Below are 13,441 nucleotides of genomic sequence, written 5' to 3'. Positions count from 1 at the left end.
TTGCCACGGTAGGGGAGTTAACTGTTTTAAGCAAGGAACAGAAACTTAAATGGCCGTAGTTCTAGGCAGGTAATAAAAATGAAGTAAACTAGGGGGTGGACTTGTGAATTGCAGTCTTGCTCCTGACCTGCAGCATCACCTGGAAACTCATTAGAAATACTTAATCTCAGGCTCCATCACTCATAGTCTACATTTTAACAAAACCCCCAGTTGATTTGTGTGTGCATGAAAGTTTAAGAAACACTCGATTACTTAAGCCCTCCCCCCCCCAAACAGCTGCCACTTTCTAAAGCAGAATTTTGCTACTCAGTCCAATTCTTCCCTCACCATTCCTCCCCAACAGTAGCCAGAAATCTGACTTATAAATGTGAAATTAGTCAACTTTTGGAGTTCCCATTGTGGTGCAGTGGTTAACGAATCTGACAAGGAACCACAAGGTTTCGGGTTCGATCCCTGGCCTCGCTCAGTGGGTTGAGGATCTGGTGTTGCTATGAGCTGTGGTGTAGGTTGCAGACGCAGCTCGGATCCCACATTGCTGTGGTTCTGGTAAGCCGGCACCAATAGCTCTGATTAGACCCCTAGCCTGGGAACCTCCATGTGCCTTGGGAGCACCCCTAGAAAAGGCAAAAAAGACAAAAAAAAATAAAATTAGTCAACTTTTAAATGTTGGCCACAAATTCACACTTGTTTTTAAAAAGAAAATATTCAGGCCATACATGTCTTTGGGTTCCACTTAGCCCATGAATGATCAGTTTGCAACCTCTGGCTTCCAGGTAGGCCATATCTCAGTATTTATGTGTGTATGTGTGTTTTGGGTGCCTTAATAAGTTGTTGAAAGAGATGGGTTTGTTCTTTAGCTTGATTGTGCTGCTCTGCAGTCCTCCTCGAGGAGTCTCCTCTCTTTCTGTCCAAACTTACCTTGTTTTGATGGCCCATGGTTAATTGGAATAGAAGCCGAATCTTACCTTAGTACTAAATATTTTCTATAGCTTGCGTATTTGAGTACTGGATTTTGGATGGTTTGATTTTCCTTTTCTCCACCACTGATGGCTTTTTTTGTTCTCATTACTCTTTTCCTAGCTTGTAAGCTATTTGAGAAGATACTTGGAGATGGTAAACAACAAAAGCAGTATAGTTATCATATGTCCCTTTAGTATCTAGTGTAATATAAAATAGTAGAGAGGAGCCACCTGCTGATTGAGCATTGTTGGAATCCTTGAAGTAGTAACTCCCATTGTACAGTTAAATTGTCATTTATACTTAGACCTGAAGAGTTTAACAAATTGAACCATTTATTTCAAATAAGTAATCACTGGCTATTATAGTACCAGTGAAATAATGAAATTTCACCTATAGTAATTATTATTATTATTATTATTTTTGCTTTTTAGGGCCGCACCCATGACATATGGGGGTTCCCAGGCTAGGGGTCTAATCGAAGCTACAGGCGCCAGCTGATGCCAGAGCTACAGCAACTGGGGATCTGAGCCTCGTCTGCGACCCACACCACAGCTCACGGCAACGCCGGATCCTTAACCCACTGATCTAGGCCAGGGATTGAACCGGCAACCTCATGGTTCCTAGTCGAATTTGTTTCCGATGCACCATGAAGGGAACTCTATGACCTATAGTAATTATATATATTCTTCTTCTTGTTAGGAGATAAATGAATCATTTAAAGTACTGTTGCCAAGGGGACTCCTGCTGTGGTGCAGTGGGTTAAAAATCTAGCTGCAACTGCTAGGGTCACTAGGGATGTATGGGTTCAATCCTCAGCCAACCACTGTGGGTTTAGGATGTGGCATTGCTGCAGCTGTGGTGTAGATCACAGCTGTGACTCAGATTCAATCCCTGGCCTAGGAACTTCATATGCTGCTGGCACAGCCATTAAAAAATAATGTAGCCAGTACCTTAGTGTTTTGTGTGCAGCTGTATTATGCTTATTAGGATTCATGCTAATCTAAACAGAAGGTAAAACTGTAGCTATAACTTATACAATCTTGTGTTAACATTTGGTTCCAGGTTCCTTTGACATAACAATAATTTTAAAGTAAACTTAAAGTAGCATTCAGCTCATTCTTAATTAGAAAGCTCTTGACTGGTAAGAACATTGTACTTAAGGTTCCCTCAAGGAGTCCGTAACAACTGTTTTAGTTTCTGATCAGATGATCTGTGAGAATAGTTGAATTAAAAAGGTGGGGGTCTCCATAGCAACTCCCCCCCCCCCTTTTTTTTTTTTTTTTTTTTGCTTTTTAGGGCCATGCCACAGCATATGGATGTTCCCATGGAATCAGAGCTATAGCTGCTGGCCTGCGCCACAGCAACACCAGATACAAGCCGCCCCTGCGACCTACACCACAGCTCACGGCAACACCAGATCCTTAACCCACTGTTAGAGGTCAGGTATCAAACCTGCATCCTCATGGATACTAGTTGGGTTCGTATCTGCTGGGCCACAATGGAAACTTCCTCCATACCAACTCTTTTTAAAAAATTATTGTAAGTATTTTGTGATTACTCCTGTGGCATAAGGAAGTTCCGAGGCCAGGGATTGAATTCCAGGCACAGCTGTGGCAACACTGGATCCTTTAACCCACTGTGCCAGGCTGAGGATTGAACGCAGGCGCCTTCTGCAGCAACCCGAGCCACTGCGGTCAAATTCTTAATCCACTGTGCCACAGTGGGAACTCCTCCATAGCAACTCTAAATTGTGTGTTTTAATTTATAAAGTAGATGTGGTATGTAGTTCAGAGCTTCTAGATTTGTTTTTTTGGTTTTTTTTGTTTTTTTTTTTTTAATTTGATGAAACAGTTTGTTTTAGGTCTTAATGGTTTATGGCAACACCAGATCCTTAACCCACTGAGTGGGGCCAGGGATCGAACATGCATGATGGATACTAGCCAGGTTCATTACCACTGAGCCACAGTGGGAACTCCCTTTCAGTTCTGCTTTGATGCCGTTTCTCTTACCATCATCAACTGTTTTTTTTTTTTTTTCATCCCATCAGCTGCTTTTTCCTGTTCATATTGTTGACTATTCATTGTGGTCCAGGCTCTTTAAGGTAATCATAGGCAGCTAAAATGAGTAACCAGATTTTACTGCCTCAGGCCAGGCCTTTTCACATTTACCTAGGCTTTTGTTTGTATATATTTTTCATATTTCAAAGGAGTAAGTGCTGGCTCATTGATAATTTGCCTCTTATGGAGAATTTTTATTAGCAACCTTGATGGTTTTTACTAGATTTGGGAATGAAAATACCATTAGTCATAAATTTGCTAATGCTGACTTTGACCTAACCTAGTATGGTACAAGAAGGTCTTAGCAATATTTTGCAGTTTACTCTTGAACACTGTGAGTTTGAACTGACAGGTCCACTTATGTGAAATTTTTTTCAATAGTAAATGCTATAGTACTACATGAGCCAATGTTGGTTAAATCCAAGGCTGTGGAACCTAGGATGTGGAGGGAGCTGTACCTTGGATGCAGGGGCCAGCTACAAGCTATGTAGATTTTTTTATTGTGGGAAGAATCTGCACCCCAAACCCTCACTTTGCTCAAGGATTAACTGAATAGTAAAAGGGTGATAAGAGTTTTAAGGATTTTGAAACAGGATGTGTGCCACAACCATTTTTAGTGTAGATTGTCATGAAAATAACTACATATTTTGCTCTGATCTGCTGCAAATTTAATCTATGCTTCATAAGCCATATATGAAGGATGCATGATTAAAACTGGAATGTGCAACTGATAATGTTAGTGAAGCTTTATTTGACCTTATTTAATGGGTCAGTAAATTTCGTTGGCAGCACAATGTCAGATTACACGTACTTGGAATAAAATGTCACTTTTTAGTTTGGTACGAGATGGCTAGATTTAAATAGTTTAAGACTAAGTAGACATACATACTTTATTGATGTATGAAAGGCCTTTATCCAGCTGGTATGGAAGCAACTTAGCCAAATATGTAGGCAGAGTTTAAAATGTAAATTCTGGAATATTGGAATCTGGGGAGATTTCTTGGTTATTAGCTTCAAAAGTGCATATACCTCTGAACTGAGATAAACCAAGCTTGAGGCTTGCAGTTAGCTGTTTACTACTTTGAGTTGCTGAGATTTTGGTCTGGTTAAATTGGACCATTCACTGCATAACATTGTTGGTTACGTGTTAACAGTATTAGAGCAATTTAGGGCACAGTGAGGCTTCGATGACATAGTTGTATCATATTAGATGTAAAAAGGCAGTGCAGGCAATAGCATTCAAAATTCTTCAGCTCTTTAACTGACAGTATCAAATGTTGCCCAAGAGCACCTAGAACTCTCATACATTGCTGGTGCGGATGCAAAGTGTACAGTTACTCATGGTCTTACAAAGTAAAGCCATGCACTTATAATCAGGCTATCCAGTTCTCTTACCCAAGAGAAATGAAAATCGCCCACCTATAGACTTGTCTTGAATATTCATAATAGCCCCCAATTGGAAACAATCTAAATGTCTGCTGAAAGGAAAATGGGTAAGTTGTGGTATATACTATATATACACAATGGAACACTAACTCATTAATAAAAAAAAAAAGGAATTACTGGTTGATGCAACGTAATGTATAAATCTCAAAAGCATTTTGCTGAGTGAAAGACAAACAGAAATCTCGACTCTATGATTCCATTTATATGAAATTTTAGAAAAGGCAAAAGCATATATATAATGACAGTGGATAGTAGTGGTGGTGAGTTAGAAGTATGAGAGAACTTCTGGAGATGATAAAGTGTTGTGGTGGAGTTTCTAAGTCTCTGTACTTGTCAGAACTTATCAAACTGTACATTTAAATTGGTGTATTCATTTGTAAGTTAGACCTTACAGTTCCTTAACTTGTACTGATGTCTCCTAAATATTAGATGGTATGGAGGTTGCCAAAGCTAAATTTGGAAGTTTCATCATTATCTTTTTTTTTTTTTTTTTTTTTTTTTTTTGTCTTTTTAGGGCTGTACCCGTGGCATATGGAGGTTCCCAGGCTAGGGGTTGAATCAGAACTGTATCTGGTGGCCTATGCCATAGCCACAGCAACGCCAGATCCAAGTTGCATCTTTGATCTACACCATAGCTCACGGCAACACCGGATCATTAACACACTGGCAGGGATTGAACCTGGAACCTCATAGTTCCTAGTCGGATTCGTTTCTGCTGCGCCATGATAGGAACCCCCAGTTCCGTCATATCTTAATCCTAAACTAGCTCTTGTTTGAGACTGTCAGATGAACAAATTGAATTTGTTGCAACTATTCTTCTGATACATTTTAGTTGTGCTTTGGTTGATTTTGTGTGAAGCAAAAGAAGGAATAATCTGAGAACAGCTATGTGCTGATCAAAGAATAAGTCACACAAAAGAGGTTTAAGGTCAAGTTACTTTGTGGTGGTATACTTAAAATCTTTAATTGTGAGTAAACTTTAGGATGCTTTGAATGGTACTTTTGGTCAGGATGATGGTAGATTTGAATATAAAATGTAAATGAGCAAAACTTGTTATGAGACTGAAACATCATTACTTTTAGAAGCCTTTGAGAATATTGCTACTAAAAGAGTTCTGTTACTGGGAAATAAGGATATGTGTCCCTGACCTGGTTGATAGAGGATGTTGTACTAGTCTTATTGGACACCTTGGAATCTTAGGAACCCCATTTCTATAAAGGTGCTTAACTCTTCAGTAGACAGCCATTTTATTTCACACTGGTAACTTTGTGGGTTTTTTTGCTTTGTTTTGTTGCTTTTTAGGGCTGTATCTACCAGCTTGGCACATGGAGTTCCAGGCTAGACATCTAATTAGAGCTGCAGCTGCAGGCCTAAACTATAGCAATGTGGGATCTGACCCACATATGTGACCTACACTACAGCTCATGGTAACACCGGATCCTTAACCCACTAAGCAAGGCCAGGGATCAAACCCCACATCCTCATGGATACTAGTCGGGTTTGTTTCTGCTGAGCGGAGACAAGAACTCCTGGTAACTTTGTTTTTAAATTACAATTTCTGGAGTTCCCACCGTGGCACAATGGGTTAAGAATCTGAGTCAGCAGCTCGGGTCCCTGCAGAGGCACAGGTTCAATTCCTGGCACAGTACAGGAGGTTAAAAGGTCCAGCATTGCCTATGCTGTGACGTAGGTCAAAACTGCAGCTTGGATTCAATCCCTGGCCCAGGAACTTCCATATGCTGTGAGTGCAGCCAAATAAATAAGACAAGCTCATAGGAAAAATTACAATTTCAGATAAATGGAAAAGGCGTAAAAATGACCATTTTCAGTATAAACCAGTGTTACCATTCTGAAAAATATTAAATAGCTAGGGCATCCCTCATACAACCAACCATTCTTGAGACTAATCACTCCAGTGTGTGATTTTGTAACTGCACGTTTATGTATATGTAAAACAAGATTTGTTTGCACATAATTTATATAAATGGTATCTTCGCAGGATACGATTGTTGCAACTTTTAATTTTTTCAATTTATTTTTAGTTAAAGTAATGAAACTGGCAGAATCTAAATGTTTAAGGGACTGATTGATGTCCCCTCAATTTAGTTTCATTTTTAAATTGCATCATTATAGAATTGTTTGTTATACTCCATTATATTTATGAATCATTTTATTGCCTGCTCCTTCCCATCTTAGCTTTTGATTTTTGTTTTTTCCTTTGGATTAGAATAAACTTGGGATATAGTTTCACATGGATAACCTATGTAGGGTGCTTTGTTAGTGGTGAGAAGGTCTGTTTGGAAGGGAGAGGAAACCTCAGAGAGGGAGTTTCTTTGGAGAGGCTATAAATGGTTAACTATTTTGAACTAGAAATCTTCCAAAATGGATCCTATTGGCCTAAATAATGTGCTTGATACAGTATTTTAATTTGTTTTGATTGTTGTGGTTGAAGATAATGCATTGTGGTATAGTGGTTCTTAATAAGTATGTTATGTACAAATCAATTTACATGGGTTTTTACCCCGAAGATTCAGAATACACTTTGCTGTTGATGCGGTAATATTTATAGGTTCTGTTGAGCTTAATGTTAGTGGCAATGGCCATTTAATGTAGCACAGTTGTTTATTTTGCATCTACTTTGTCATTTTGCTTTCTGTCATTTCTCACTGGTTTGTGCTCATAGTCTAATTATACGCCCTAATTCTAATTATATGGTCTTGGAAAAGCATGTTAATTTATTCATTACACAGAGAATTAAACTATCTTTGAGTTTGGTACTCTTAAGAATCTGAGTAAAATACATTTTAATTCAGAGTCCCTTATCTCTGTGTTGAATGAAGAACTTAGTTTTTTGCTAATCAGTGCTTAGAAAGAATGTCATTGTAGAATAGCTGAATTCCAGGGTGCCGTGTATTTGCTATTTCCGAATAAGCCCCCATGATATGCTGAAACCAATTCCTTTCAGAACATAAGCTTTCTAGGTAGTATTTGAAAAGAATTGGTAGATTGGTCCTACTAATTTTTTTTTTAACTTGGAAGTTTTTATCTTGCCAAATTTTAACTTTTTTCTTTTAGAACAAATTCTGTACAACATAAAACAAGAGTATAAGCGCATGCAGAAGAGAAGACATTTAGAAACTAGTTTCCAACAGACAGATCCATGCTGTACTTCTGATGCACAGCCACATGCATTTCTCCTCAGTGGACCAGCTTCACCAGGTAATAACAGACTTAATAAATCAGTGAAAGGAAACATTTCTTAGTTCGGGGAAAAGTAATGTAAGTTGCCTTTAGTCATCAAATTTCTCCTTGATTTAAAAAAAAATTTATGTAAGTAATGCACAGTCTCTTAAAAATATGGTACCATAATAAGTGATTGCCACATTGATTCCTGTGACTTAAAGAATAAGTATTCCCTAAGTGGACTTCCCTGTAGTACTATGATTTGTAGCCTTCATTTAAAAAACAAACAATATATAGCCACAGGCTTCTCTGTTAGGTATAGATGTACATTGCCGTGGCTGAATACTAGACCATTTTATAGATTTCTCACATTTTTTTTTTTTTTTTTTTTTTTGCGGGGCCACACCTGAGGCGACATATGGAGGTTCCCAGGCTAGCGGTCCAATCGGAGCTACAGCTGCCAGCCTACACCATGGCCATAGCAACATCAGATCTGAGCCCAGTCTGTGACCTACACCACAGCTCATGGCAACGCCGGATCCTTTTTTTTTTTTTTTGGTTTTTTTTTTTTTTTTTTTGGTTTTTTTGCTATTTCTTTGGGCCGCTCCTGCGGCATATGGAGGTTCCCAGGCTAGGGGTCGAATTGGAGCTGTAGCCCCTGGCCCAGGCCAGAGCCACAGCAACGAGGGATCCGAGCCGCGTCTGCAACCTACACCACAGCTCACGGCAACGCCGGATCCTCAACCCACTGAGCAAGGGCAGGGACCGAACCCGCAACCTCATGGTTCCTAGCCGGATTCGTTAACCACTGCGCAACGACGGGAACTCCCGGATCCTTAAGCCACTGAGTGATGCCAGGGATTGAACCCACAACCTCATGGTTCCTAGTTGGATTCGTTTCCGCTGCACCACGACAGGAACTCCCCACAGTTTTTAATGATAGGTAGATTCAGAATTTTTGCTATTAATGGTATTTACAAAATGTCCCTGAACATCTTCCCTTACACATTTGTCTTTTAGGATGGATTCCTAAAGGTTTATTTATTTATTTTTGATCCTATGTTTTTACCTACCTTTTGTTGGATAGGATAGTTTGCAGATACTTTTTTTTTTTCTTAAAGTGTAAAAATGAGTGTAAAAATTTGAAGGGCAAGTAAATCTTGGGAAATAAGAACCATCCAAAGTGGCTCTTAACTTTAGTAAATTTTTCAGCAAAATAGTTTTTCTGGTAACAGTGTTTGGCTATCTGCCTTCCTTCCCCTTCCCTCCCAGCAGGGGTAGAGAAACCAGGCAGAATAACAAAACGAACAGAGGCTATAAAACAGTCAAGTAGAGGAGTTCCTGTCGTGGCGCAGTGGTTAATGAATCTGACTAGGAACCATGAGATTGTGGGTTCGATCCCTGGCCTTGCTCAGTGGGTTAAGTATCCGGCGTTGCCGTGAGCTGTGGTGCAGGTTGCAGACGTGGCTCGGATCCTGCTCTGTGGCCTGGCGTAGGCTGGTAGCTACAGCTCTGATTAGACCCCTAGCCTGGGAACCTCCATATGCCGCAAGAGCAGCCCAAGAAATGGCAAAAAGACAAAAAAAAAAAAAACCAGTCGAGTAGAGTTAGACTAGGAAATATGACACGCCTCAAAACTAAACTCTGTAGTACTCCTGCCAGTTTGGGAGCCAGGTATAAGTGGTAAAACTCAGTTAAGTTAAAGGAAGGTGAGGGTAAAGACTAGATTCTCTCAGCAGGAAACCAAGCTCGTCATCATTTATTAGACTGCTTACAAGGTCAATTAATTGGCAGCCTTAACTAACAAAGCTGGAAATTTGAAAGTAAAGATAGCCTTAGTTTAGTAGTTGTGGACTAAAGCTAGTATACTTTATTCTTGTATATCAGAATACAAGAATTCTGGCATTATGTTACAGTGTCAGTGGACACAGCTTGAATAAGCATTTAGCTACCTGGTCCCAGCCATACAAGTTATAAGTAACAGGTAAGTGAAGAGGAATTGGGGCAGATAAATAGAGCAGGACAAGCAATAGCAAATCTGTGTATTTGTGTGTATGTGTGTATATATATATATAGAATACTTGTAGCAGTGTTTATTATGGATGTCTGTCGTAATCTTGAATCCTTAAAAAGATTAATTTCAGATGTTCTTTTCAAGAAAATAGGAATGATGTTTTGGAAAATCAAAAGTGCCTTAGGTGGTGCTTTAAGAGGAATGCATTCTGAAGAGTGAAACCTTTTGTATCATGTACCACCAAGTGGCAGCTACATTAATAATCTTTAAGGATGTTCAATCATGAAATTTCATGGTGACTATTAGGAACATATTGTCAGTATTTCTTTTTACAAAGTCTCTCCTAACCCAGTGTTAATTCACTTAAAATTAAGAATTTTAGGGAGTTCCCATTGTGGCTCAGTGATTAACAAATCCGACTAGGAACCATGAGGTTGCGGGTTCGATCCCTGGCCTTGCTCAGTGGGTTAAGGATCCGGCGTTGCCGTGAGCTGTGGTGTAGGTCGCAGACGTGGCTCGGATCCCGCGTTGCTGTGACTCTGGCGTAGCCCGGCGGCTACAGCTCTGATTAGACCCCTAGACCAAAAAAAAAAAATTAAGAATTAAGTTTTTGTATCTTGTCTCTCTCCACTCACCTTCAGACTTTTTTCTCTTTATACTTGATTGCATACATTTTGCTGTGTTTTTTCACATTTTGCTGTGTTTTTCCAAAGTCATAAGCTGACAGGTAAACCTGTTTTAAGACTAGGGAAATGCTTTTTCTTTCTAGTGATAGAAAAATGCTTGTATTTGAACATTGAAAAGATCCAGATGAAACCTAAATTAGATGGTGCTTTCTGTGATGGCTCTGAACGTTGTGCTTTTTGTTCTTTATGTTTTATTTAGGGACTCCATCAGCAACGTCCTCACCATTAAAAAAAGAACAGCCCTTATTCACCCTACGGCAGGTTGGGATGATCTGTGAACGTTTATTGAAAGAACGTGAAGAGAAAGTTCGAGAAGAGTATGAAGAAATACTGAACACAAAACTTGCAGGTATGAGATGAATTTTATGAGTCTCCCAGAAATTCATCCTAGAGTTTGTTAAATGCATTCTATCCCACATGTACTTTATGTCAAATTGCCCTTTCTGTACACTGGCACAGGGTTCTTTTCTAAGAATCAGAGCTTTTCTTCTTTTCTGTCTCTCTTTTTGGTTTGTTTGTTTGTTTTTTTTTGTTTGTTTGTTTTTTTTTGGCTGCACCCATGGCATGTGGAAGTTCCTGGGCCAGGAATCAAACCTGTGCTGTAGCAGTGACCTGAGCACTGTCTTAACCCACTGTCCACAAGGGAACTCCAGAGCTAGAGAATTTCAATTCAAGAAAGGAAATGAACTTTTCTATAGCTCCTGGCATTCCTGAGTGACCTTAAGAAATAGTATCTGGGAGTTCCCATCGTGTCAGCAGTTAATGAACCTGACTAGCATCCATGAGGATGTAGGTTCGACCCCTGGCCTTGCTCAGGGGGTTAAGAATCCAGTGTTGACGTAAGCTGTGATATAGGTCACAGACATGGCTCGGATCTGGTGTTGCTATAGCTGTGGTGTAGGCCAGCAGCTATAGCTCCAATTTGACCCCTAGTCTGGGAAACTTCCATATGCTTCGAGTGCGGTCCTTAAAAGCAAAAAAAAAAAGGAAGTATTCATTAGCTATGAGATCACCAGCAGTATTAGGGAATTAGGTTTTTCTGTTTTTCTTTTGATGTACCCATGTTTGACTTTGTCTATTTATCTCGACTTGGTTGGGGTTTTTTTTTTTTTTTTTTTTTTGTTAGGGCCACACCCATGGCATATGAAGTTCCCAGGCTAGGGGTTCAGCTGGAGCTGCAGCTGCAGCCTACACCATAGCCACAGCAACGCGGGGTCCAAGCCTCATCTGTGACGGCAACAGCGGATCCTTAACCCACTGAGGGAGGCCAGAGATCAAACGCACATCCTCATGGATACTAGTCCGATTCATTTCCACTGCACTATGACCAATAGCTCCCAGCTGTGGGTTTTTTGACTGTGTCTTTTATGATAATTTTGCTATCAGTCTGGACACTTGAATTTAACTGGCACCTACTGCAGTCTTCTTTTAAACTATCAAAAAATTTTTTTTCCTGTAAAACTTGCTAGTTTAAGGTGCAATAAATAAAACTTATTTGTGGTAACTTAATCAGAATTTTCCCCTGGCTTTTAAGCCACAGATTTTACTGGATTTGATATTAGAAGCTTGATTAAGGAGTTAGGTGCAAATATAGGCGAGAATTTTTTTTTTTTTTTTGGTCCTTTTTTAGGGCGGCACCTGCAGCACATGGAGGTTCCCAGGCTAGGGGTCGAATCAAGAGCTGCAGCTGCCAGCCTGCATATACCACGGCTACAGCAACGCCAGATCTGTGACCTACACTACAGCTCACGGCAACACAGGATCCTTAGCCACTGAGCAAGGCCAGGGATTGAACCTGTGTCCTCACGGATGCTAGTCATTTGTTTCTGCTGAGCCATGATGGGAACTCCCTAGGTGAGAATTTTTAAGTCATGTAATTGATGTCTATCTTTATTTACAGAACAATATGATGCATTTGTGAAGTTTACGCATGATCAAATAATGCGACGATATGGAGAACAGCCTGCTAGTTGTAAGTATTTCATCTTTGAACTGAAAACAAGACAGTATTTTAAGAAGACATTTATTATCGTCTATATACCCAAGAAGAAAATTTAACAGAAAATCCTGGAGGAAAAAGTTTGGAGGAAATGAGCAGCAAAACTTTACTAAGGCTTACTTTTGGTTACTTAAATACGTAAGGCAATATATTAGGGATGAAGATCTGGTATGTGTTTAAATTTTTTGACCTGAACTTTGCACTAATTTTCGTTTTTTCCTCCTTTAGATGTTTCATGAATCACGTTTTCTGCAGTTGTGGGCTGCCTTGTTCCTTGTTGAGTTGTTGCAAGAGGTCCCAATTATGACATGCAGCAATGCCAATACCCCCTGTGAATACAGGTTATTTCAAGCTTTTGTCAGTGGCAACCACTCTTAGGCAGCAACTGGTTTTGGAAATTTCCCTGATGTCAATACCACCCGGATGTGGACATTTGCTACCTGTATTAATGCCAGTGGCCTCATTTGCTGTATCATTACAATTTGGCTTCTTATATTAATGTTTGAAAAAGATTAAAGCTGGTATTCTAAGAACATGCCCTTCACTGGTTGTGTAAATAAAACTGTAGAATGACACTTCAGATGAAGTTAGTGTGATTTTAATTGTGCACTACAACCAAGATGTAACCAGTTATTAATAATTTAGAATGTAATCCCAGGACATTATTAAGCAAATAGCCTACAGTGCTTCCTGTGAAATAGTGAAGGAGGAGGGCATTTCTGTATTCCAGGACTTTTCTTGGGGTTTCAGAATGGGTTTATATGATTTCCTTTTTTTTTTTTTTTTTTGGTAGTTTTTATTTATTCTCTCAGTCTTTTTAACAAATGTTTATTGCTGCATTTTTTCCCCCCAGTGTATCATTATTGTTTTACTACCCTTGTAGTACTGGAATTTAGTTGGAATAAAACATTTACTTCTAACCTGCTTGTTTTTAATGTACAGATGGGTAGTATTTGAATAAAGCTAGTGTTTTAAATGTAAGCATTTTCCAGGAATCAAGTTTAATTTTCTAAGATTTCAAAATCAGTCTTTTCACAAACCAAATAATCTTAGGATTTGAGTGCCATTTTTAAAAACTGAATTCTGATTCCAGAT

General features: G+C 39.3%; 1 protein-coding gene across 2 annotated transcripts in view; it reads left to right on the top strand.

Moving 5' to 3' along the window:
• AKIRIN2 (akirin 2) overlaps positions 1-13,266 on the top strand; it is a 28,241-nt gene extending 14,975 nt beyond the window's left edge. Inside the window, exons 2-5 of one of the 2 annotated variants that reach the window (XM_084993911.1) lie at positions 7,540-7,683; positions 10,547-10,696; positions 12,248-12,319; positions 12,575-13,266. In XM_084993911.1, coding sequence (XP_084850037.1) covers positions 7,540-7,683; positions 10,547-10,696; positions 12,248-12,319; positions 12,575-12,585 — 377 coding nt within the window. In that variant the 3' untranslated portion in view covers positions 12,586-13,266. The remainder of the gene's footprint in view (positions 1-7,539; positions 7,684-10,546; positions 10,697-12,247; positions 12,320-12,574) is intronic. The other variant, NM_001278752.1, reaches the window with a different exon arrangement.
• The last annotated feature ends 175 nt before the right edge of the window (positions 13,267-13,441 follow it).

This window comes from Sus scrofa, chromosome 1, assembly GCF_054392235.1.
Source record: "Sus scrofa isolate SSC_HxYL_T2T_F1_AM1 chromosome 1, Sscrofa_HxYL_maternal_Yorkshire_Landrace_v2.0, whole genome shotgun sequence".
Classification (NCBI taxonomy): domain Eukaryota; kingdom Metazoa; phylum Chordata; class Mammalia; order Artiodactyla; family Suidae; genus Sus; species Sus scrofa.
This window is presented reverse-complemented; position numbering and strand designations above follow the sequence as displayed.